General features: G+C 46.7%; 1 protein-coding gene across 5 annotated transcripts in view; it reads left to right on the forward strand.

The window, feature by feature from the left end:
- The window catches only part of RAPGEF1 (Rap guanine nucleotide exchange factor 1), an 84,838-nt gene that overhangs the window by 50,031 nt on the left and 8,862 nt on the right, over positions 1-25,945 (forward strand). For 3 of the 5 annotated variants that reach the window (XM_083875839.1, XM_083875840.1, XM_083875838.1), the window contains 5 exons: positions 4,683-4,900; positions 18,155-18,247; positions 19,841-19,929; positions 21,171-21,282; positions 22,903-22,978. In XM_083875839.1, the coding sequence (XP_083731965.1) occupies positions 4,683-4,900; positions 18,155-18,247; positions 19,841-19,929; positions 21,171-21,282; positions 22,903-22,978 (588 nt within the window). Of the gene's footprint in view, positions 1-4,682; positions 4,901-7,344; positions 7,504-16,593; positions 16,876-18,154; positions 18,248-19,840; positions 19,930-21,170; positions 21,283-22,902; positions 22,979-25,945 lie in introns of all 5 variants that reach the window. The other 2 variants (XM_083875842.1, XM_083875841.1) reach the window with 2 other exon arrangements.

The following is a 25,945-nucleotide window of genomic DNA, read 5'->3' on the forward strand; positions in this document are numbered from 1 at the left end:
CAGGCTGGGATGGATGCAGGGAAATGCACCTCTGTGCACATAGGCAGCTTCACTGGAGGGGAGATTCCTGGGTGAATCTTGGGTAAGAGGCAGTTTGACATTTGAAAGGGAGATCTGAGCTGTTTGCTTGTGTCTTTAAGCCCCATGTCTTTGTTTTCTGGTATCACACAAGATGCCAAAGAGTGATTTGCAAACAAGTTTAAAAGCAATCTGCATTATTGCCTGAGCACAACTTTAACCTCAGTACCAAGGCCTTGTGTGAATTTTCTTTGATGTTTGATTAGAGTTAATTGTAATCTGGCACTATCAGAAATTTTGGGAGTATTGATCAGACTGCATTGTTAAGAGAGGTAGGAGCTATTACCTAATGTGTTGTGAACTCTGATGATTTGATAAAGTATCCTTGCTGCAAAACTTGATGGTAGTAGTCCTGGCCACTGCAAATTTTTTAGTTGCATTCACTCAGAACTTGTTTTACATTGTTTTTACTCCACAGTATATCACACCACAGATTTGTGGTTGCTAGTTTTACTTTTATTTTCAGCATTTAAAAGGTCAATCAAACATTACTCAGGCTCCGTGGTGGCACCCAGGATATTTTTTGCCCAGAGGCTGATGGATGTAGATATTCTTGTGTAATCACACAGGGCTGCTTCCACAACCTCAGCAAGCTCCTGGGATCTGGAGGAGATGCATGGATTTGTTAAAAAGATCCAGAACTCACACAGATGGGACTTTTGTAATGCCTTTGTCGTGGGTCACCTTTTGGTAGCTGGCAGTAAGTGTTGCAGCAGAGACACTGGTGGTATTTTTATTGGTAATATACAGAAGATCTGCTTGAGTTAACCCTGTGTATTGCTGTGAGCTGTGCTCAGAAGGACCTCCAAGAGCTGACTTCTGTATAATTTAAACAGAGGAGTGATAGGGCTTTTAGTCTGGAATGAGTTATGGTTACTTTACTGTGCTCTAAGAGCACATGTTACTGTGCTAAGGGCAAATTACTCCAGACTTCTGCTTGAGCACCAGCACCGTGCTCCTGCTGAACAAGACACAGACACGGAACAGCTTCTGCCATTAAGAGCCCAGAGTCAGAAATAAAAAGATCCTTTCCCCAAACAGCTTGGAAACTACTGGTGAGGCATTTATTCATGTTTCCCTCCTTGTCAGTGGGAACAAAACACAGCCTGGTGCCCAGTGAGCAGCTGGTATTTAACTGCAGGAACCACGCTGAGGGCAGGCTGGGCTTAGCCAGCAGATAATGCAAGCTCTGTGAGGAACAGCTCTCCTCCCAGAGGTGACAGCAACTACTGCCTCATTGACCTTGACTCCTCCAGTGAATTGCTGTGTGGTATAGCTTAAATATGTCCATTATTTTGGCTCTTGCCCATGCACACAGATCTGTTGTGCCTGTGCAGGGCCCGGCTGCCAACAGTGCGAGGGTGGGGCTGGGCTGTCAGTGAGCTCTCCAGGGGGTTGCTGGTGTGCGTCACCTTATTGCAGGTGTGCCTTAGTGCTGATCATCTCCTAACAACCCCCTTAGACTCCAAAAACCACTGGTCCTCTCCTGCAGCGATGTTTCTGCCAGGAGAGCTGTCTCCTGGGAGAGCAGTACCTGTGACTTCTGCCATATGGGCAGCACTGGTGTGTGCTGGAAATCCCTGAGCAGCTTTAGCTCCTTCAGAAATGACAACCAAGGCACTGCAAGCAGATTGCTGGGAAGGTGTTCCTAGCCTCGGTCTGAGATTTCATGGTTTTTTAAATTTCACATGTTTTCTGTCTGGGTTAAGAACTGGCATAAAGTGGGCATGTGGTGGGAGAGGTTTCTCTCTCACGCCTCCCTTCCCTCCCAGGGTGATGCCTTGAGACTGTCACTCCACCCCAGCTGCTCACTGGGGACTTGCAGCCCCCATCCCTCCCTCTGCACAGTTGCTGCAGGGCGTGCAGCCTGAACTGAGCTGCTGGTGTAATTGCCCATCTGCTTTTAGATTTCTGCCTTGTTAAAAACCACAGTGGAGAGGGGGAGAGAAGACCCTTTGCAAACAGGAGTCATGGGAGTGCTCTTGCTCTCTTACTCTCCTGTTCAAGATTGGCAGGATTTTAATGATGCCTGTTTTGATTTGCACTCTGCAGTGCCAGATTTGTATTTCACCGTCCCAACTGTTCTTCACTTTGCCTAAAAACAAAGATGACAAAGTAGAGGCAGACATGCTCACCTGCCCAGGACTAGTTGTAACAAGCCAAGCAGGGGAGCTGCCATGACAATGGATCCATTAGCCCCATAAAGAGCTGAGATAAAAGAGCTCTTCATTATTCCCTTGCAGATTGAGTTAAGACTCCCGACAGCATTCAGGCTCACTGCCCTGAGTTACAGTGATTTAATTTTACACAAGTGTCTAATGTGATGCCCTTTTCACCAACACTTCCAAGTTGTGGTGTCATTCCAGTGTTTGGGGCCGTTCCAGGAGCTCACAGCTATCGATCCCCAGTGGTGTCTGCAGATCTGGGTGTTGAGTGAAGCACTGCTTTTGTAGGTGACTCAACATGAAGGGTTGGTCTGGATTTAGCAGTGTCTGCTGCATTATGCCAGCACTGCCAGGCCTGCCTTCTTGGCTTTTGTCCTGCTCAGTTGATGAGCTCTCAAGATGTGGTCTTTCCCTCAAGCTCTTGTCCTCTGCACTTCTGCAAGGACTCCTGATCCTTAGTTCAGTTTTGCTGCTAGAGAAATAATCTTCCATAAGCCTTCTTTAGATCTTGTCCCTTGAAGTTGTTGTATGATACCAGGGCATTTTCCAGGGCACAAGAGCACCTTAGCCAACTGAATCACTGATACTTGAAAAGACTGTTTTAGTAATTCTCTATTTCCTACACCATGACCATGATTCCAAATAAAATTCCAATTTTCAGAATGTGCTTCTTTTCACTGTGTGGTGGTGCTGGGAAGTAGCAGGGAGTCTGAGGGAGGAAGAGAGGCAAGGCTCAAGTGGCAGGGAGAAGTGGAGGTCAGAATTGCAGCAGCTTTGGCAGAGCTGTGCAGGACTGGCTGTACTGCAGGAAATGAACAGGTTGTCCACTGGCAGAGCTGTGGGGTCACAGAATGGGGACAGCAGGTGTTACCGGCCAGGACTGAAATCCATCAGCTCCATTTCCTGTGCTCCCATTGCCTCAACCTGGTTTTTTTTCATTATTTCTTTCTTTCTTTTTTCTTTATTCTATTTTTTGGAAGAGGGTTATAATTCTTTTGGGGAAGGGCAGCTGTGTTAGCTCTGTTTCTAAATGGAGTTTAAAATATTAGAGGAAATCTGAAAAAAGGTGCCCAAGACAGGTGCAAAGCAGCTCCTTCCTGCTGACACATTTGCAGGGCTGCATCCTGTTTAAAGGCTGGCCGAGGTCTGCCTTGGCAGGTGAACAGAGGACTTTGCCTTGCAGCCAGTGTGGGAACCAGCTTCATGATGTGCAAATCTTGTATTGTGTTCATTGTATTTATAGCTTTCACTGAAGTCGGCCACTCCTTTCAGCTGTACAACTGAAATGCCAGCAGAAGCTGAATAATTGCCACCAAATGACCAGATTTACAAAAAGTGACAACTGCTTGTTTATCAGGAGGAAGGGAGGGATGATCAGAGTACCTTGTGCATGACAGCATGTTTACAACAAGGCCTTGGTTAGTCCTTCCCTTGACACTTAAATACATCTGTTTCTCGTGCTCTCGGGTGTACAGAAGGAAGTTCTTTCTTTGTTTTAAATTACTCAGTACACTTCTGATCCTTAATAATGGGGGTGAGTTTGTAGTAGTCTTTCTATGGCAATGGATGTCATCCTCCCCGTCCAACACTAAAATATTGCAGCTGTAATTAATCCTCTGTCAGAGCTGCCTAGGCTGACCTGTGTGGATTTTTTCATAGATTTTGGAAGGAATATTGTACAGATGGAAGGATCCTCTAGACAAGGTTTGATCCCATTTAACATTTCTATTGAGCCACGTCTCATGAAAGTTTGTGTATCAGTTGAATTTGAAAATTGGAGATGGTAAGTTGCTTTAAAAAGGATTGGAGCAAAGGGTGTTGGATTTGAGCTAAGGAGGTAGGAACACATGGTCAGTGGCACTTTTAGGAGTAAGTATTTTGTACCAGGATTGGCAGTGGCATTTAAAGAGCTGAGGGAGAGGCACAGTCTCACAGGTAGGTGTTCTATGATAACAGTTTTATCAGCTTGCTGGAATGGGGAAAACACTGTATCCCTCCTGGTTCTAGAAATCTTGCTGACTACAGGTATGAGACTTACTGTAGGCACAAGAATTACTACAGATTTATTGTCAAGGTTTCATTGTTACACTCCTAAAAAGCAGACTGATGTTATTCTGGCTTTTTTTGGTGACTTTGGACATTAGCTGTTGAGGAATATTCTCAGAGTTGCCATGGATTACGTGAGGATTTGAGCTAAGCATCAGTAAATGAGACTTCTCAAGTTGCTGGTTGGAGCCCTCACTGGTTGCAGAGTATTATCAGCTGTATTTGTGGCATGGGATGGTGGTTGTGGTGTGCTGGCTGCAGGATGGATATTTGGATTTGCAAGGTGGATGGCAGCTGTGTGAGCTCCATGGGGGCACAGCCTGGCTGCCCTTCTGACCCTCAGCTGGGGATGGCAGAGCAGGGCAGTGAGTGTGACCTCTCTTTGCCTTGCAGTGATGGCCTACATGCAGTTTGTGGAAGACTACTCAGAGCCACAGCCCTCCATGTTCTACCAGACCCCTCAGAACGAGCACATCTACCAGAAGAAGAACAAGTACCTCAGAGAAGTCTACGGGATCAATGACTCCTTTATCAGCTTAGACGCCCCTCAAGATCAGGCACCTCAAGATCTGGCACCTCCTCCTGCTCTCCCACCGAAGCAGAGGCAGCTGGTGAGTGACACCTCAGGGACACATCTGACAGGGCCACCAGGCCCCCAGGAACAGCTCTGCTTTTCCTGCTCCTGGGTCTGACAGGCAGAGATGGTGGGAGGTTGTCTCACTGGTGTTACCACATTGTGCTCCTTGGCAGATTATGAACGTGGTTTTAGGCATTTTGCATCATTTTTGCTGCTTTCTAACCTCTCGTTCAGACCCTTCCCCATGAGCTTTGAAAGTCCTAAAATGCTCTAAAAATGAAATGTTCATCTTCCACATGGCAGGGCTGAATCTGTGCCAGGCTTGTGTAACGACAACTGCTTGGAAGATTTTGACACACTGAGCAGCACTGTTTTCAAGAGATTGCTGCACTGTTGTTCCCACTGCTGTTTTGAAACTGTTGTCAGAGATGCCACTAATAATATCTGTTTAAACATAATAACTGCTTTTATGTTATTATGCACAGACCTTTGGTGTAGCCACTACTTCACTGTAGTTTCCTTCACGTTAAATCCCCTTGTGTGATTCAGGATTTTACCTGTTTCTCAGTGTTCTGCTGGCCCCCCAGGCTGCCAGCACGGAAAGGCACATCCACATGTATGTGGGTGGTGGGTTTAACAGCACAGAAAGGACCATTTTCCATGTGGGGGATGAAATCCTGACCTCAGTGATAGCAGCAACAGTTTTGTTTCCAACCTCAATGGAGAGTGGGATTTTGTCCCATTTCCTTTTCAGGGTTTTCCTTTCATTTCTTTTCTCTCTCTCTTTTTTCTTTTTTTTTTTTTTTTTCTTTTTTCCCAACTCCAACCTAAGATATTTTGTTTATATTAATTATCTTATTTGTTCTGTTTAAAAAAAAAATCTTCTGTTGTGATGTAGCTTACTTAAATTGGCCATGGCATTAACAAAATGAGAGGAAATGTGGGAACAGAGCCGTGGTCTTACCATTGTGAGGGTGACTCTTGCAATATTTCTTCATGCTGTATGTGCTAAAGTTTGACTGTCCCAGGGTATTTACTTTTTAACTCTAATTTTGGGATTTGCATAACTACATTCCTGTGATGCAAGTAGGAGTCCTAAAAAGATAAAGTGACATTTTTTGCTAAGCTGAACTGAGTATTATGCATTAATTCTTTGTGGGGGCAAGATCTTAAATGCTGGCATCCCATTTGCTTTGCAGGGACAACCAGAGAGTCTACAGGACTCATCTCTAGAGGATCAGGCAGTTCCTCAGGGTCTGTTGGACCCCACCAGTGTGACCCTTGCACTGTCACTTGTACCTTGCAGTCCCTTGCCTACCTTCCCCTCCTGGAGGTGGCTGCACTCCAGTGATGCTTCCAGAGGTGGCTTGGGCTGCACAGCCTATGATCAGTGTCTGCAAAGCACAGCTGTCTACTGCAGCCATTGTGCAAAAGGGAAATTCTGCTCCTGTCTTGAATTTGTTGGCTGAAGCAAAGCATTTCTTTGCTTCCCTTTCATCATTATCTAGAGAGCCAAGATGTCCCTGCTTTGCCTGCTGGCCATTCTTGTCATTTTACACACTGATACCATCAAGGTGCTGCTTGCAGTTCCCCTGAAGCAAAGCTTCAAGAGCAGCCTCCCACCCTTCATCCCTCTGTTGGGAAGGAGGTGCAAGAAAGGTGATGGCTTATTGAACAATCCCTCTAAAAGCCTCCAGACTCTTGTTCCTCTGCTCCTGCTGCCCTGGGAGTTTTTGATTTGGCAAATCAAATGGGTTTCAGCTACTCTAGTAGCAGCAAGTTTTGCTGGGTGGACTCCTCTATAATATAATAATGAGGAAGTCCTTTCTTGTCAGCTTCAGATCTTAATCAAAAATAAGATTTTATGTTTATGTTGTATGTTTGATTCAACAAGTCTGAGAAAGCCTGAATATACCTTATCCTCTCTGAGTGTCCTTACCATAGGGGAATTCAGGAGAAATTCCTTGCCAGGATTTGTCACTTACAGTGTAATAGGTGCCTCCTGTGCAAATGATTATGACCTTGGATTGGACAGGGAAATGGCAGGATGTCACTGTCACCCAGTCTCACAGTGAGGATCCATGACTCACACTGGAGAGGCCAAATTCCCAATCTGCAGGTTGCCAGAAAATAATAGTAGTGTGCAAGAATTGTGTGCTTAGAGCCAGTTCCTCCTTTGGGTATCTGAAAAGGGCAGCGAGGAGCAGCTTGTCTGTGCTGGCAGCAGCTGTCCACGGGTGAGCAGGGAGGGGGAGGCAGGAGTTCATTTTTTAAGGGATTTGTGAAACAAAGAAGATTTGAATTGTGATTTTTGTCGTGCCTCTTGAGCTCAAGAAAGGCATATTGGTGTGTGTGGCTCTGATGAACTGTATGAACGGCTGTTTGTTTAGCCAGCCATTATATGCATTGTTTTACAAGCCTTTTCTGTGCTCTCTTTCTCTGTGTCTTGTGTCTCCTGCTTTCTCCCCCTCTCCTCAGCAGGCCTCCTATGCTGCCTCTTCTTTCTCTTCTGTCTCCTACTGTGTCCAGCCACCTAAAGTGCCCTTCACTCCCGAGGACTGCGGTGCCACTCAGGGCCTCACTATGTCAGTCTCTAACTCCTTTCTCAGCCGGCACAGCTCCTTTCCTGTGCACTCGGTGAGTCCTCTCTGGGTATTGTCTTACTGCTCATCACTTGTGTGCAAATTCTGTGCTTGTCCTCTCTGCTGGAGGTGGAGGTTTCTTTGGGGGGCTTTTGGACTCCTGTAGTCAGCAGCCACGTGGGGGAAATGGTGTGTAAATCTCACCAAGTGTAAATCTCACCAAGTGAAGCCAGGGGAGGTGTAACTTTCTTTGTATTCCATGTCCATACTGATATTTATGGTGGGGGGACTGAAGAAGGAGAGCTGTGCCAGGCACACTCCTGTGACCTCTGTGTGCCCCAGGCTGCACGTTGGAGCTGCAAAGTCTTTTTGTCCCATTGCATAATGCCAGTGATGTGGATGAGTCAATTAAAGGCTGCTGTGTGAGCCTGGCCAAGATGCTGTCCCCAAAATCCAAGGATTCAATCAAGCATGTGGAACAGGGGCTGTAGCTCTTTAATTTTTTTCCTAGAAAATGGCCTCTACTAGATCTTCTATCTCATTTTTCCTGTCTGCTTCCCTTCACGTTTCCATGGTCCCAAACAAGCTCAGTTTGCTTGTATGATTTGCTGATGGATGAGCAGAGTTTTCTCTCCTACAGCACTTGTGAGCAGCCTGAAGAAAGAATGGCAGGAGAAGCTGGAAATCATTTAAATCAAAATAGTATTAGAGCACTGCTTAAATCTCTGATCAGCTGCTTAAATTAAATGGTAGTAATAGCAAAGTGTTAATATAATGAAATTAAACTCAATCATGGGATTCCACGAGCTCATCAGTGTGGGGCTTGTTTGCATGTAAAACTATGTGGTTATGCTCTGATTGCCATGTGATGACAACTGAGAATACACTATTTTTTGACAGTGACCTGGATGTTTAGTAAATTAGGCTTCTCCTGGAGAAGAAATTATCAGACAAGACTTGAGAAGATTCAGAAGTATTCAATTAGTTTAATAATAAATGTTTGAAAACAGTATCTTCCCACTGTGCCACTGCTATCTTCCCATTTCAGCACTTACTCATTCTTTAAAAATTAGTGATAATCACTGGTCCAAAGAAGAAGAAAGTATTCAAGTGCTTTACAAGTAGACCTACTTCACAAGCCATGAATTAAAGCTTTTGGCTTCCACTTGTGTGAGAGAGAGCAGCATCACAGCTTTGCTGCACAGATGAAAAGACTGAGGGGTGGCAAGGTTAGTGTTTGCATAAATTTGTGGTAAACAGTTCTAAAATTTGAAGTAAGAGTCCTGAATTGTACAGCTCTCTTACTTGGTAGTGGTCCTTGCAAGCAAAACATGGAGCTGTAGGACTGGATGAAAGTACTTGACTATTTTTGATTTAATTGAGAGGCTATAAATATGATTCTGTAATGTTCTAAAAATACATGGGCACTTTGATTTAAAAGAGCGTCCTTGTTGGATTAAATAGTTACTACCTATTAAATTGCTCTGACCTGTTCTCATCTCACTTTGGGCTACATTACTGTGAATATATTATTTTAAGAAATGTTAAAACTTCATTAAAAAATTCTTACTCGTTTTTTCAAGGATTTGGTGAGGGGTAAAATAAATGGCTGGAGCATGAGGAGCAGTGAGACAGTGCACTGTCAAATGCACAAAGGAAATAAGCTGGATTTAAAATGGTGATTTTTTTTTCCATTAGTGCCTTTAAAGTAGGATAATTTCATAGTTTCTCATTACTCTATCTGGTCTACTTTTTTCACAGCCAAAAATGAGATTTTCACTCTGCAAGTGTCTCTTTGAGCTGCAAAATACCAATGTCCTTACATGCATCATAGCTGACCCATGTAATACCATAACCACAGTTTATCCCATTTCCCCTATCCCTAATAAGACAGAGATGTGAAACAGCTGTGGAGGTCTGGATCCCTCCCAGGGTGACACCCTCCATCAGCACTGCAAGGACCAGAGCCCCTCCTGCAATCTGCTCCAGGAGGTTTCTCTCAAGGGATGCCACGAGCTGCACCAGTAGCACTTCAGGATGCTGCTCTGCTCCTCATAGTCTCTTGTCTTCTTTTCTCTCTCTCCCTAGTGAAAGGCCACTCAAGGGAGTGCTGGTGAACAATAAACCTGGCAAAAATCAGCATTAGCTGCCACCAGCCCCAGCGAGGGACTCAGTGCCAGGGAGAGCACACCTTTCAGGCACTGCCAGCTGAGCAGTGGGCTCTTGTGTACCCACATAGCAGCAGTGGCTATCAGATCTTCTGAAATTATATGTCACCTACATAAATTGTTATTCCTTCTGCACAGGAAGCAAAAACCTCCTTGGATCAATACCAGGGAGTCCGAGCTGCTAAACTCAATGGCTGTCAACTGACCCAGTGTCAGCAGGGCCCTGCAGGTGCAGCCAGTTTTTAGAAAGTGTCCTGTGCTTTTTTCCTTCCCTGGAGACTGGCCTGGAGAGGACACAGGAGTCACTCCCAGGGAGGACCTGTCCCTGTCCCCATCTGTTCATGTGCCAGCAGCAGGGAGGCTGAGCCTGCACCACGTTCTGCTTGTAATCCCCTCAACTCTGTGCTCCAGGTGAAGGATTAGTGCCTTGCTCCTGATTTACACAGCTTAACAAGACTGTTTTCAGACAGCAGAAAAGAGGTGAAGTTGTTCAGAGCATCTTTTAATTTCTAATGGATGAATTTTTTGAGAGCCCTGACTCCTTTCTCTCCAGTCAGCACTGCAGGGGCTGTTGCAGCCCAGCTGCCACTGCTGCTCTGTCAGCCCACTTAATTGGGCTTTTCCCTCCTTTGCAGGAAATTGTGTCAGAGGTAATAGCTTTTACTGGATAGAGGCAGGTCTTGAGCAACTGGATCAGACCTCATAGGTTTGGCAAGTTGAGCTGTTTTTTAAACGAGTCTGACTTGTGTCTGGCCTCTGTGCCGGCTGGGGTTGTGTTGGTAGTGTGGGCTGGTGTTTTAAGGAACTGCATCATGTTCTCCATCCCATGGACAGCTGAGCCATTAAATCCCACATTGGGAGGACAACTGGACTGTACTGGCAAGAGTAATTCAACGGATTCCCACCTCTTTTGAAGGTTCTGAGCAGTGGGAAAGAAGGTTTGCAACAAGAAGGCATTGTCTTTGATTATGGTTGGCAGTAGTTTCTCCCCAGCTGATCACCTCCCTCCCTTCTTCTTGTAAGCACAGAGCTGCTGTCCCTTGGTTTAATCAATCCTTGTGCTGTTTGCCTGGAAATGGGTGGGCAGGTATCCGAGCAGCAGGAATAATCAGATCTTGAAATCTTGTTACTTCCTGGCAGCTGGAGAACTCTGGACTGATAGAGGAAATCATCCCGGACAAGCTCCACTGCTGCCCATCCACACGTTTTCCAGCCAAGGGCTGCAGAAAGTCTTGTGGAAGCTTTTCCTCACTGAAACAAGGAACAGTTGTATCTCCAAGGCACGTACGTGCCATTAGTGGAAATTTGGCTGCATCCTTTGCTGTGGAGAAATAAGTTGCCTTTCTCAAAATGTTGGATTTTTTCTTATGTTTTCTTTTTAATTAAGAAACATTTCCAGGAATTTTCCAGAAATCAATTGGCTGTCAGATTCCAGCAGAAGGCGCAAGTGATTTCCTTATGAAAGCTCCAGTTCAGAGCTTCTGTTCTCACTTGTTCTCACCATTCTTGAGCAAATTGAGCAAGTGCACAGATCATTCACAGCAACTGTTTTTCTTTCTTGTGTGTGTGCTAACGTATGTTCAGGAAGAGGGGGGTCAGATAAGTGATTAGAGGCGTGCACAACGCACACATGTGCTTCCCATGTTTTCCCTGCCTTGTTCCCATTCCTGTAGCTCACTTCCAGCCTGCAGCACACACCAGGCTCTGGCCGTCAGCAGGGACTGAGCTGTTCTCACTCATATGGTGGGAGCCTCAGTCAAACCATGGCCAGGATGTCGTGATGTGTTTGTTCGTTTCTGTCCTCAGGTCTTGACTCCTTAATTTGGAGCAGAGGGAAGATGGATTGGAAAGATTTGCATCCCTTTAAACAGTTGCTCTGACTTAGGTATTGTTTTGCCTTTCCTGTTTAGCATTCCTTCTTTGTTTGTGATCATTTCCACTGCCCATGGCAGGCCTGGACACTGGTATTAATAGTGCTGTTGCCTGCTGGCATCACTGGATCCTGCTGCTGAAAACCACTTCTCTGGGGGTTCATACATTCCTCTTGCAGTTGGAACATTGCGGGTCTCTGTAGGTCTTTCTAGTCCTCTAACCAGTCCCATGTTGACTTCATAGGCCACACACCCCATGTTTTTCGTGTGACTGATTTTTTAGAAGTCTTGCCTTGGTCTCTGGATTCTGTTTTTTCCAGATCTGCCATCTTGATCTGGAGGCTTTGTCCACAAGCTAAAGAGTTGATGCTGTAGATGGAACTGAATTCTGATATTTTCCAGTGAGGGATGCATGACAGCATGGTTAATAAATCTTACTAATGTTTTCTTCCTCTGCTGCCCCCTTATTTGTTTTGTTGCAAAGATGTGCAGGGATATCTCCTTCACAAGGAAAAGTTTGGATTTTGTGTTTTCTCATGCAGAAGCCAGGAGACACAACAACCCCTATCCATCCCTTTACTTTGCTAACCATCAGTTAAAACCAGGGAAGTCAGCTCTGCAGCCAGGTCAGAAGCCTTGCTAAGAAACATTCCAGCCTGAGGAGTTGCTGCCCTTCCTGTGGCAGTGCTTGAAGCCATTCTGTTGGCAGCTTGTGTTTCCAGCCATTCATTGCAGGAGCATTTCCTTCCTCATTAGCAAAAGTACCTGGAAGCCCAGCATTGTGTCATGAGATAGGAAGTCTTTTCCAATAGTTGTCTGTGCAATTATATTCTTAGGGTCTAACGACTTTGCAACACCCAGCATTTTATGAACATAATTCTGTACTGTTACAGTTTGGGCATCCAGTTCTGGCATGTTGCCCATGTAGTTCCCTTAATAGCATTAGCAGAGGAGATCTAAAAGATTGATCCTTTCCTCTGATAGCTTCATACTTTGGGAGTCTGATGCTCTACCTGATCTGGGAGTGTCTGGCAGGATGGCAGATTAATTTGGCAGAGGTCCATAGGGTAACTGAGAAGGCTGTGCTTAAAAGGTAAAGACTGTCTGCTGATGCTGCAGATGCTCTGTAAGCCATATAATTGAATTCAACTTTAGATTTGGGCTGGAGACTGCTGTAACTTGCAACCACTGACTTTGTGCATATATATCCCTGTCTCCCTGTTAGCTGTGGTCAGCCATTCCTAGTGACTGTGAAGAAGCACCACTCCTGAAATAAGTTTTCTATTAGAGTGTTTATCTCCTGCCGTACAATCCAAATAAACAGCCAGAATGTCACTGACCTTTGGGACATCCTGGAACAAAGCTTCTAATGATGGAAAGCTGCTCTGAAATATTCACCATTGCAAAAAATCAAAGGCAGTAAATTGAACAGGTTGAAAGATGCTGTCTCTGGGAGACCTCTGTGTGTCACGGTGTGTGGTAAATGTTCAGGGCCAGGCACGTTTGCTTCCTGCTGTTCCCAGGAGACTAGACTGCTCCCAGCTCAAAGCTTGCTTTGTGCAAGCACTTCCCAAGTGGCAAAAGGGTTTTTTTTAAAAACCACTGCACAGGTAAGAGGAGAGGGAGCTCTCTCTTCTCCCTGTCTCAGCTCTTTGCTGTCATAGCTCAGGGTTGTTCATGCTGGGAGCCCCTCTCCTGGCCCTATGGTGGGAGCTGGCAGTGTGGCCAGAGTTTGGGTACAGGAGAGCATCCTTTCCCAAAGATTCCTGTTGCACCCTGTTTTGTAGCTTTCCCAGAAATTATTTGGAAATGCTTCACTTTAAGCAAAGCCATGGAGTAGGAGGTTGTGTCCATGAAGCCGTAACCGAGGCCTTACTGACCCTGCAGGAAACCTCTGAGAAGCTGATTAAAACCAGCACTGATTTCTTTCCAAGATAAACTGTTGCCTCTTGGGGGGAGCACTAAAGGATGGCTTGTTTCCTTGTGACAGTTGTGTTGAATGGACTGTCCCCTCCCAAGAAAAGTATTTATTTTAGAGGATGACAAGGCTTCCAGGAGATGGACAACACCCAGATCCTGTGGAAGCCATTGCTGCAATTCCTGGGGCAGCTGCTGGCTGGGCTGGGTCAGACTGGGAGCAGCAGGAATGGGTGCCATATGGACATCATCTCCACTGCAGGGTGGGTTTTTTTTCCCTTTGAAAAGTATGCCTCAACTCTTGGCTTTTGTCCCAGCACGGCTGCATAACTGGAATTCCAGAGCTGCTTGCAGGCTCCGGAGGAAGGAGGGGGCTCCCTGGCTCCCTTTCTACAAGATGCAACTTTACGACAAGCTTGGAAGTTGAGAGCAGGCTGACTAATTAATGCCAGCACACCAAAGGCTTCTCTGCACTGTTCCCTTTGTTAACAGCATGCTGAGTGCCTGTCTGCATCCTTAAATGATTGTTCACGGATCACATAATGAAGATTAATGCATTTTCATTGGTACCTGGGCCTTAAACTGGCATTTTCTACATATCTCATGCCAAGAAGTTGTTCTGAAGATGTAATATGAGACCAGGTAGAGAGAAACATACAGTGATTGTCAATACTGACTTATCTGCATTCAAACTTCTAAAATTTCTGCAATGTTATGTTACATTTAGGTCTAAATTGCTTTCAAATTAGGATTAACGTGTGTGAAACTCCTCGAGGCAAGAGCTGTACAAATGTTCCTGCCCCAGAAGCAGTAACTCGTCTCTCTGAGCTGCTGGTCCAGGCTGCAGGGAGGGAAGCAGAATCTGCCCTGAGCTAACCCTGCCAGCGCCTCACACAGGGCTCTGCTTGTCCCAGAGTGACTTGGATGAGGTCACTCATTTCCTTTCACTCCTGCCCTGCGTGAGCTCCACTGCTGCCTTGCAAAAGCCTGGCTTTTCCTCTGGGTTCAGCAGGTCAGGGACAAAACCCCTTGGACCTCCTGGGTGGAAGATGTCCATCAACTACAAAGTGAAGGACAGTGTGTGCCGCCTGTGTCATGTGGGTGCAGGAAGTCCAGCAATGGGGGAGCTGGCACAGAGCTTCTGCTGGAGCTAATTATTTCCTCTGCAGGAGCAAAGGATCTTGTTACCAGCACAGCAGTTTTTTGAGTGCCTTCTTGAGCTGTTGAACAGTGGTTTGGGGTCTAGGCTGGGACTTGGGGTGATCGTTGTTGTATTAATGCCAGTGAGATCATGAAATACCAGGCAGGCATAATGAATCTGCTGAGCCAAGATGATGTCATGAGCCTGGCGTCTTAGGAGGGATTTAGTGGTTTGTGCCATGCAAGTGAAAATGAATAATGTAGAGCATTTATCCAGGCAGAAAGTAAATACAGAGATTAGTCTTGTCATTGTTACTGAGGCAGCTCCAAAAGCTGACAGTGTCCCTGGAGCCAGCGCTGCTCATCCGGAAAGAAGTGCGCAGGAAGAGAGAGGAGCCTGTCCTAGAGCCAGTCTCCTTTTAGCCACAGGCACATGGTGGGGATTTGCATTTTAATTATTTTTTCAGTAGTCTTTTAAGCTCTCTTTCCAAAGCATCCCCCTCCTCTCCTCTGTATTGTGGCCTGCAATTGGTTTTGGGCCCTGAGAATATACCCAGAGCACTGCTGGACTCCACACAAGGCACAACGCACAGCCACTAAAGGATTAAGGTGGTGGAAAGTAAAAGTCTAGTCATTGACATGACTTTACATTTCCTTTCCTTTGTAGTGGAAAAGATTTTTTGACCAGGCTTCTGGCCTGAGGCTGTTCTCAGTTTAGATTTTTAAGCCCACATCTTTTCCTGGATAGAAACAAAAATACCACTACTGAGCTGGGTGCTGCTGCTGCTGGGGCTCAGGTGATGGACTAAGCTTTGCTTTTTCTTACCTGTTCAACTCCCCTTAGGAAATGTAGCCTGAATTCTCCAATTCCTGCTTTTGATTCCCTTTCTTTTTACATCACAGTGGTGTCGCTTTTCAGTCTAGTTTGAGCAAGTTGTGTCAGTGCTTCTTGAGAGCTCTATACTACACTGTCCTTCTGCAGCAGATCCCTCAATGGAGCAGTGCCACAACTGCATTCCAGCCTGGGGTTTTTTGGATGATGTGATTCTTCTTTCAGTCCACTTGACTATAACCAGCTTTGCAGGTTTTAAAATAAACTCCTCTCCAGCAGACTTAGCGTTATTGCCTTTTTTTTTAATGGTTGTCAGCTTTGTTTTGGACTTACTCCGATGGCAAATCATACTAGCACCAGATGTTTAAAAGACAGAGGGTTGCTCTTGTTTTTCTTGGCACAATATATTCCCACTACACCCTGTTTAATATTATCTGAACAGTAATCTGATGATTAGGAGAGATAGTGAAATAAAGCTTTACGCAGATGATCTCTTTTCATCTCTTCAGCTGACTCTTCAAAGCACTGCATTAAAGGATCGGTTTGATAAGGAATTCATCACTCCAGAGGGCAATTACCATTTTTGCTCCCTGTTTTTCACGAATGGGAAGGAGTAGCAGCATAATCTTCTTTATCCTTCAGTGTAACTTTGAAGGCAGTATCCAGCTACTCCTCCCTGGGAGCTGTGTGTTCTGGAACAGACTTGACACAGTCGCTGTTAAATTACAGGACTGGAGCAAAAAGCATCTTAAATTTGGATCCTGTGGAAAATCCCAGAAAAGCAACAAGCACTTGGAGTAGTTTTCTCTATGTAGATACTTCCAGCATGCTCAGAGCTGTGCTTTCACATTCTTTCCTCCACTCAGGTGATTCTCAGGGTCACTGCATTAGCAATTCTGACATATCCAGGTTTTTCTCTTGCCTAGCAAAGGCTGGATACTTGCAAGTCACACCTTGCTGCTCACTTTCCCTCTGTGAGATGAGCAGCCAGGCTGCTGGTGGTGCAAGAACACGCCTCTCCAGGAAAAGCCTGGCTGATGTATCCCACGTAGCAATTCCTGGTCTAGGGTGTAGATGGTAAAATAGTGCTGCCTGTGTTAGAAATGCCTTGTGCTGTCACTGCTATGCTGCTGCCAATCTAATTACTTTTTCTTTTGTCTGTCTCTTTTCCTTTCCCCATCTTCCTTGTTTTTGTGTTGTGTCTCTGCATCCTGCAGTACAAATCTGTGTTTAGGTCCTACTCCCAGGACTTTGTGCCTCACAACCAAGTCTCCATACCTCCTTTCCTCTCTTCTACCTCCTCCTCCTGCTCCACCCCACCTTTTCCGCTCGTCCATCTATCCCAGAGCCCCGACCTAGCGGTGCCCGCTGCAGCCAGCCAGTCACCCAGCACTGTGGATGTGCCAAACTCCTCTTCTCAGGAGAGCAGCTTTAATGGGAATGCTCCTGTCTGCCTTCCTTCTGAAACCTCTTTCACTGATTCTCTCCAGACGCCTTCGGTGAGACTATCCAAAGAGCTGATAATGCGCCTTAACGCAAGGCTCCCTTTATTTGTTGGGGTTTTTTTTGGTTTTTGTTTTTTTTTTTTTTTTTAAGAAAATGTGTCTTGCATTAATACATGCTAAATTGTGGTCTAGTCTAGTGAATTGCAGAGAGGAAATAGCCAGAAAGAAATGGACAACCTCAGCAGGTTTTAGAAAATGTTACACGTATGTAGGAAACACAAAATGTCAAATGCTGGTGAAGGGGAGAGTTGGCTGTAGCTTCCTGCAATTGTAGAACAAAGCTGAGGGAGGTAAAGGAGTGTTTTGTGAGATTGGTAGTTACTAAATGCAGGCTCCTAACAGCAATTCACATCCTGTAGTTGCCACCTGCACCCTCCTAAGTCACCAGGAGCAGTGGGTACAGTCCAGCTCTGTCTCTCCTGTGCATAAAATCTATTGTTCTCTCCAGGTTCCCGCTCTTCCCATTTTCCGTCAGCCCCAGCTGTGTGCTTGGTGGCAGGTTGTCATGTTGGTGAAGTTAGGCTAACACTGTTCCCACTCTGCTAGTTCGAGGTCCCCAGATCACTTTGCACATCACTGAGCAGGTCTGTCCATTACAGATACTTTTTTGAACGCCTCATTTTCAAGACAGTTCCTCTTTCGTCCGCTGCGAAGCCGAGAGTTGATGGGATTAGAGCTGTCAGCACAGGGCATGCTGGTGCTGCCTCTCTGCCAAGTTTGGAAGAGGGTCACTGATTACAGAGTAAATGTGCAGCTTTTCACGCTTTGGACATGACCTTGCTTTGCATCTTCCTTGCACTGGGTCCTTGTTATATCCCAGAAGGCCTCGAGTTTGGTTTATTCTGGCCTGATGGGTCTAGTCCATGCTTGTAACCTAGTTTGGGGGACACCTTTGGTGCCTATGGGGCTGCAGGGCTGGTCTACACTCAGCAGGGGTAGGGTAGGACAGGAGTTCTGTGTCCAGCTCAGAACATTCCGCTTCCAGCACCTTGAAATCCGCCTGGTGCACCTTGGCAGTCTCACCTGGAGTCCACAGCTCTTGCAAAGCAGTGACTGCTGCTGGCCAGGGCCTTCAGGATAGTCCTCCATAGCCAGAACTAATGACCCCCAGGATGGTGCAGCCTCAGTGGCTGCTGTTGGCCACAGAGACAGAGAACAGCTCCGAGGGAGCTGACAGCAGCTGCCGAGGGGAGTTCTGCTCCCAGGTTCTCTCTGCCGTGAAGCACTGGTGGGGGGCACCATCACAGATTTCCTTTCATCCTGTCTCCCTCAGAGTGAAAACGCCAGTGAGGAGGCTGGTGAGGGTGAATATGTCAATCTGTATTCCTCTGGCCAGAGCAACGGGGAACTCCCTCGCTCTGAAGGAGTAAGTAACAGCCCGGAGAGGCCGGACCCCGGCGGGGCTGCCCGGTGCATGCCGACCTCCTCTGCACACCCTGGAGCTCTCTGTCTGTCCTGCTGCCCCAGCTCCCCAGCCATCCCTCTGCTTGCCCACTCCTGGCTGCAGGTCTGGGGGCCCTCTTGGTTCAGATGCAGAGCAGGAGATGCTTTTGGAGTCACGCTGAGCCCTGACAGGAGTCAGGGATGGCTTTTCCTGCCACGCTGTTTCCTCTGCGCTTTGCTGGCTGTTTGGAGCTGCTTATGTGAAGTTCCCTTCCAGAGAGCTGCACCCTTTGCCATCCTGGGGCCACATCTTTTCTTGTAACTGCTTTGCCTTCCCTATTTTAATACAGAAAGCCTTCTGCACTAAATATTTATTTTCTCCTTCACTGTTTGGTTGCAAAGTAAATGATTGATTTAGCATTGTACTCACACACACTGTTTCTTCCTTTACTCGAGCCTTGTATCTTAGCTATTTCCTAGAGGAGCCAGGGCATTTTCCATTCCAGGAAGGTCCCATCTTCCTGTTGGGTCATAGGAAACTGGCAGAAGTCCGTGGTGATCCTTTTGCCTGCCCTCCTCTTGGAAGGCACATCTCCTGCAGGATGTCTCCAAGACCTTTATTCATGGTGGTGTTAAATACGCCAAGAGATAGTGCTCCCATCACTTCCCTTCAGGAGACGCATCTGGGCAGGCCCATCCTTTTGAGCAGCTGTGAGCGGGTTCTCAACTTTGAAGCAAAGGGGGTTACAGATAGAGTCTGGAAAAATCATGCAGACACCAAGAAACCCAGGCTCAGCAGGGTGTTTCCATGCTGAGTGGATAGCATGGAGGTGGTTTCAGTTTGTTCACTAGGTTGCATTTCCAAGCTTCACTCTGCATGATGTTAAATAATTCTGAACTCCAACACTGTTGGATTAATATTCCCATTTGCTGTTCATGGCTATTTGTCTCCTTAATAAATGGCTAATTTAAAATGCTGTATCTTTGCTCTGAGCTCTCTACCTGCTGTTCCATGCCGCGGGTTCAGCTGGTTCTGCTTTTTTACATTAGCCTCATTTCCACAGCCCTGAGTCGTGGAGTGGAAATATTGCATCATTGCAAAACCTCTTCTGATGGGAGAGAAGGGACATAGGGAGCAGTGAGCATCCATCCCCTGAGGCAGGGGGGCTGTGGTCAGGAGGGGAACTGAAACTGGAGAGCTTAGAGCTGATTGTGTCTGTTTGGATTAAAGCAGGAGGCAAAGTGTATTTCAACAGGAAGGGCTGGAGGAAAAATAAAAGGTCACGAGAGGGTTAAAATCCAAGACAACAGTTGACTTGTGTTGTAACTTTCAGCATCATTTCACAATGTTGAAAGCAAACAGTACTAATTACACTGGTCTCCAGAGATGGTCCCAAATTTCCTGTCTGATTAACTTCTGTGTTTTCCTGGCATTTGGCATTAACTTGCATCAATCTTTAACCGCTCTGTAGAAATTTACAGTAAAGGGCCATTTAGAGGCAGGCAGACTGTAAATGCAAGGCTGGCTGGGCTCAAGGACCTCGTGTAATGATGAAAAACTCCTTTCTCTTGGCAGGAATCTCCCACTGTCAAAGATGGCCACTCCAAAGACTCTGCTCTGAACAGCAGTGCCATGGGGAAGGAGGGCAAAGATGGTGCTGAAAGGTGAGCCTTGGTTCCCTGGTGTCCTTCCAGCTTCAAAGGGTGCAGAGCCCCAACATTCCCTCTGCCAAACCATCCTTGGAGCTGCCTGGTCTGCCCTAAACCTCCTCCATGTTGTCTAAATTTCTAAGCCAAATTTTTTTGCACAGCCATTGCATGGTGGGATCCTGCTGAACGAGGAGAATCCTGGCAAGATTATCCTTGCTGAACTCAAGGAGCCCATAGGGGTTAATGCAGCCTGTGTTAGCCATCCTCAGTGGCAGTGCTGTCACTGACATTGGCTGCTCCCTCCTGCTTCCAGGGAAAAGTGTGAAAAGAGTCTGTACTGCTGTTTGGAATAGTCTTCCAGAGGGAAATTTCTTTCTAACCCTGCTAGTTAGAGGCTGGCTGAGGCCCCGGAGCAGGAGGTTTTATATCCCTTCTAATGCTCTTAGTTGTCATTTGCCTATATAAATGAAGAGGTGCAAGCTGTAACAGATGGGCTTCAGGAGGAGTGGAATGAGTGCTTCCCTGCTGCTCGAGATTGCTCTGCAGTTGCATTTCTAAAGCAAAAATAGAGAACAGCGTTGATTTGTGTGTGACAGTCAACTTCCCTCCCCCATTTTCCTGCAGTTGGTTTGAGGGTTTTAATCCCTGCAGTGAAGGAGACAACACAAGAGTGCTCTGCAAAGCTCACTATCTGCCCAAAGTACTGATGGTGCATGGGATTTTGGCCTGTGCCTGGGGAAGGTTATGGGAAACATAAGTACTTTATTTTTTTACTTTTTTAGAAATACAGGAGGACATATCCTGGCACAAGAGTGCCAGCCTTTGGGGGTAGGAATTCTAGAGGGGGATGTACACCTAAAAAATGGTCATGATTTTCTGCTCTATTTTCCTGCAGAACAAGAGCCTGTCATCTCCCCTTGTCTCAGCACAGCAGGTCATGAACTAACTAAGATGTGTATGTGCAGAGTGTGCTCAGTCTCTATACACTTGAGGAAGGGCTTAGATTTGTGTGCACTAAAAATTTGGTGGATTAAGGAGACATGGAAGTGTGTACTTATAGTAAAATCCTGTCTGCCAGAAATGCAGACAGACAAGTGTTCAGGTCCTAAAGGTTTATCTTTCTCTTTTTCAAGAGACGCACAAAGCAACAGAGTTAGAGCCAGACATTCGAGCTTGTTTGCAAAAGATTTACCTCCAGAGTGTCTGTGTACTTACTGTCATTTGATGAAGGTTATTTCCCTTTTTTTTTTCCACAGGGAGCCACAGTCACTAGATACTTTGGAGTCATCACAGCTGGAGGAAGAGGTGGATGAGCTGTCCCTTATTGACCACAGTGAAATCATGTCCAGGTTAACACTGAAGCAAGAGGTAGGTGCATTCAGGGTTTGTTTTCATATTCTTTGGTTTACTCTGAGATGAAATCTGATTCTCTGTGTGCAGAAACAAGGCATCACCTTTTATTTGATAGGAAAAACTAGGTTGCAGCAGAAGTAGAGTGTGTGTGAAGGCTGCTGTTAAAATATGAGATGCTGGTACAGGCAGGGAGCACCAGCAGTGAGTGAGGGTTTAACAAAGGGTCTCCCTAAAAACCAGCCTGTGCCCTTTTCCCAGTCTGCCCCTTCCCACCTCTTCAGCCTCTGACAGTCTGAAATGAATCTTCTGAGAGCCTGAGCACAGTAAATCCCAGTGTGGGTGATGGTGCTGGCCTTTCTCTCTGACAGCAGGTTCAGCAGGTGAATGAGCAGGACATGATGTTACTGATGTGGAGAAGCAGCCAAAGGAACTGTTTCTGTGTTAGAGAAATAGTTTTGTGTCTAGCCTTGGGTGCTCTCCCAGCCAGGTTTGCTCACTGTGCTCTTGAGCCATGCTGTCTTTGACATGCAGCTGGAGGGAACATGCAGGCTTTTGAAGCTTTCAGACTGTCAGGGGGCTTGGCTGAAAAACAGAGAGAATGGATCATTTACTGGCACTTTAGGAGTGTTCTTTGGTCAGCTGAGATGTGCAGGAGAGAGTGAGAAGCTTTTACCTGTTCTGTAAGTAGTATTTCATGAGTCTTGCCAGAGGGTCCCCTGAAAAATTCACATCTTAGACAGAGCTGCTCCATGGCTTTGATCCACAATTGTTTTCACTGTTTTGCATGTTGAAATGATAAAAACATTCCTAAGGGAAGCCAGACACAGCTCCAGCCTCCTCTGACGGATTGTTTCCTTTAAAAAACATTTAAAAATCAGTGATTTCTGAACATTTAGGACTAGCAGATCTGTGTCTTAGTGTCTTTTTTTTTCTTTATTTTCTTTGTAATCTATATGCTTGAAGTAGTATAGAACTGTCATTGTGAGCTGCTTCCTGCAGTGTGAGAACTGCTGGCTGAGTGGTGGATCAGTTTTGCATATTTTAAGTTGTGAAATGCAGTAGCTAGAAGAAAGATGTGTTTTAGAGAGTGGTAATGCAGGGGTCAAGTAATTAGCAGGGCTGTTTTCCACTGCCAGTTATTGGATCGTTTCAGGTGACCTCCGGCCAAATGGCTCCAGATTAGGGAATTAACTCGCTGGGTTTTGATGTTCCAGGAACATGCGAGTTGAATGCATGACCTCCCACCCCACAGCCACTGTGCTACGTGATCCTGCACTTTGAGACAGTTCACACAGTGCTGCTGCCCTGTTAATGGTCTTCTGGGGAGTATTTGTGGCATTTCTGCTCATTCTCCACTGGGCAGAAGGTTCAGCTTTCACTGAGCTTCACAACCTGGACTTAAGGAGTCAGAGACCCCAAGTAAGGATCAGCCCAGCTCCTCATCTGGGACACCAAATGCTCTATTCAAATTCCAGGATTATCCCAGCACTGAAGTCCACGTCCCAGCTTGTGCTGTGAGCAGTGCCAGGAACGTTGTGTGTGCTGCCAGTTGCTGCTGAGCTGAAACCCTAGGGATCTTAAACCAGGCCTAGGGGAGCTTGGGCCGTGCCTAACGTGGTTGTGTTCCCATTGCAGGGCGATGATGGGCCAGATGTCCGTGGTGGATCTGGAGACATTCTGTTGGTGCACGCCACGGAGACCGACAGGAAAGGTACAGGGAGGGAGCAGGGCAGAGCTGGGGGCACAGCCTGGCACAGCTTTGTCCTCTGCCCCAGGGCCACAGACAGCTGGGCTGGGGGAGAGTCTGCAGGGAGGATCCTCTGAGCCTGGGGGGTTGTGTTTATCTCTGGGAGATGGAGGTAAGCTGGATAAGCGCCTGGTGGTTCCATTTAGCAGCAGGGATGGGATTAACTCCTCCCAGCCCTTGCCTGGGTCTAGAAGATGAGGCACACCAGTGACAGTGCTGTGTTGTGTCCCTGTACCTGCTGAGCTGGGCCATTGCCTTCTGTCAGAGCGGGTGTGACCAGCCTGTTGTACCTGGATCCTGTTTCCAGTGGTGCTCCTTGTCCTTTGAACTTCAGGGCAGTGGTTACTGGAATGATTGTTGCATCAAAGTAGGAAAAAAGGGATGTTGGTTTGGGTTTAATGCAGTACCCGTGGGCACGGGGAGGCTGTTCAGGAGCTGCTCTGCTGACACCCCATAAATTTTCAATTTACTGTGCTACCTCCTGTCCCACTCTGTACCGCTTGTGTCCTGGGAACCACCCAGACCAGTTCAGAGAGGGAATCCACAGTACAAAAGAAGAGATGTGGGGGAGGAGAAGGGACGTTGGCAACTCTTAGCCTAGATTTGTTAAAACCCCTCTTCATCTGTCCAAACCCAGTCACCACACACATGAAGCAGCTCCTTTCCAAGACCTGTGGCAAAGACAGCCTTTGCAGTGTTTCCAGAGAGCGATTTGAACCTGCCAAACACATTTGTGCTGATGGCCTTAACCAGGATTGATCTCCTTATCTCCTGGGAGGCAAAACACTAACCCTCTGAATCACTCAGCGCTCGTAGTTTAGAGGTTGGTAGTCAAAGGGGAAATATCTTTCATGTACATTTTTAAATGACAGGGGTTTTACTGTAGCATAAGATGTTTGCAATTACTTACCAGCACCATTCAGCTTGCAAGAAAATCCTTCCCCTGACAGCTGTGTTTCCCAGTCTGCATTGGGCATGGGATCTAGAAAGGCAGAAAGGACCAAAATTAGGAATACACCAGAGAGGAGGAGGCAGTTGATTGTGCCAAGACTGGAAATGTATATTATAGAAAACAGTCTAAATGGGATGGTGGAAATACCCCTTATAAATATGCTGAAAGTGGGATAGAGAAACTCTGTTCTCTGGAACAAGCATCACAACAAAGAACTTCCCTACTGTTTCTATTGAAAGACAGAAAAGGGGGTGAGTGCTGTACCTCCAGTTCCTGAACTCTGAGGGTTCTGCAAGCAGTGGGGTGAGAGCTGTGAGGAACCTTTCAGAGCTGGGAGAAGCTCTAGCAGGATTTTCTGTGCCCAGTGGTGCAGCTGTGGAGGGCTGGGTGGAGGGAGGTTACAGCTCCCAGTGCCTGAGCTCGGCCTCGCAGGCGCTGCCAAGGCATGGAGCTGAACAGAGCACAGAGGAATTTGTGCTATGCAAACCCACTGTTTGGGTGACTGAGAGGGTTAATGAATTAAGCTTACAATGAGAAGAATTCGGGGCTTGTAAATCAATCAGCCAAACGGCACAGAGGGGTAGAATTAAGAGGCTTTCCTTTAAAGATGAATTTCTTGGCCGCTTCGAGTGCCAGAGCAGACCAGCTGTATTACCTCACATTGCCTTTTGGGCAGATGGGAACCCAGAATAAATGTAGCTCCACGCCCTGTTGCATGATGCTTCTTGTCCATTTGAGTTTTCTGAAAGAGCTAAATGACATAAGGAATAAAGAGAGACCTGTGGTCGTCAGGAATAAAATCTGGTCAGTGGAGAGCTCACAGCCACACACACTTGCTGTGAGTGCAGGATTAGAGCTGAACAAGGCCTGGAGCTCACCCCTGATGTGACCACCCAGCCTCTGTTTGTATCTCAGAGGCAGCAGCACTCCCTGATTTAAGAGCAGGAGGAAGGTGAGGTTCCTGCCAAAAGAAACACTGCAGGTAGAGAGGCACAGCTCTCCCTCTGTGCCTTGCTCCTTCCCAGCTCCCAGCAGTGCCTGGCTCTGACAGCACGTGGATATGGGGTGATGCCTGTCCTGGGTGGAACAGGCTCTGCATGTACAGCCCAGCCTGGGCAGGCACAACAGGAGCTCTTCCCCTGTCTGCCCTTGGTGCAGTGCTCCTGGCGGGGGCAGGGTGCCCTCCACTGCACATCCTGCTGCTGTGCCCCTGCTCCATTCTGGGAATAATGCCTAATGCTCCCATTTTGGCACTGCTGTCCACAGTGACCAGACATTGGAACTGCAGGTGTTCTGCAGTTGACCTGACATCTGCAATCTTGTTTGCAATTTGTGCTTCTTCAAATTTCATCCTACGTGCCCATGATAAAGCCCAAAGCCTTTGCAATTCCAGGCTCTACAGCATCTTGTCCTGCAAATGAATTAGCACAGGCTGACTGCATCCACCACATCTCTGTGGGGCAGCATCAGTTTTTGCAGTGCAATTTGCTTTTCTTTTGGCTGGAAATAATCTATTTACACTGTCCTGGGATGGATTTCCTGGAATTCAGCAAGGGCAGAGGATCTGCAGCACTACAGCATGTGTTGAAACACATGTGTTCATCATTGGGAGGGCAGAGTGACCTGCCTGAGCACCAAAGACAGAGCAGGCATCACCTCTTGCCATCAGATCTTCTTTTTAAAGCATCCCCAAGGTCTGAACTGCATTTTTCCTTGACACATTATTGATAGCTCCTGTCCCACAGGCAGGTGTTTTTCACTGACCCTTTTATGAGGCACAAGCCCAAGTGCTGCCAGTGGGAGCCAGGGCCAGGCGGGTGGGGACAGGGCAGTGTCACTGCTGCTCTTATGTCAAAGGGTCCATCTGCTGGTAAGGACCAACAGCACAGCATTTCTGGGGAGTTCACTCATGCCAAAATGTGTCCTCTGTACATCTGAATTCAACCTTACAAGAAGCTTCTTTTTCTGAAAGCAGGCTT

The sequence above is a fragment of the Zosterops lateralis genome, assembly GCF_965231275.1.
Source record: "Zosterops lateralis genome assembly, chromosome: 20".
NCBI classification, from domain to species: Eukaryota; Metazoa; Chordata; class Aves; order Passeriformes; family Zosteropidae; genus Zosterops; species Zosterops lateralis.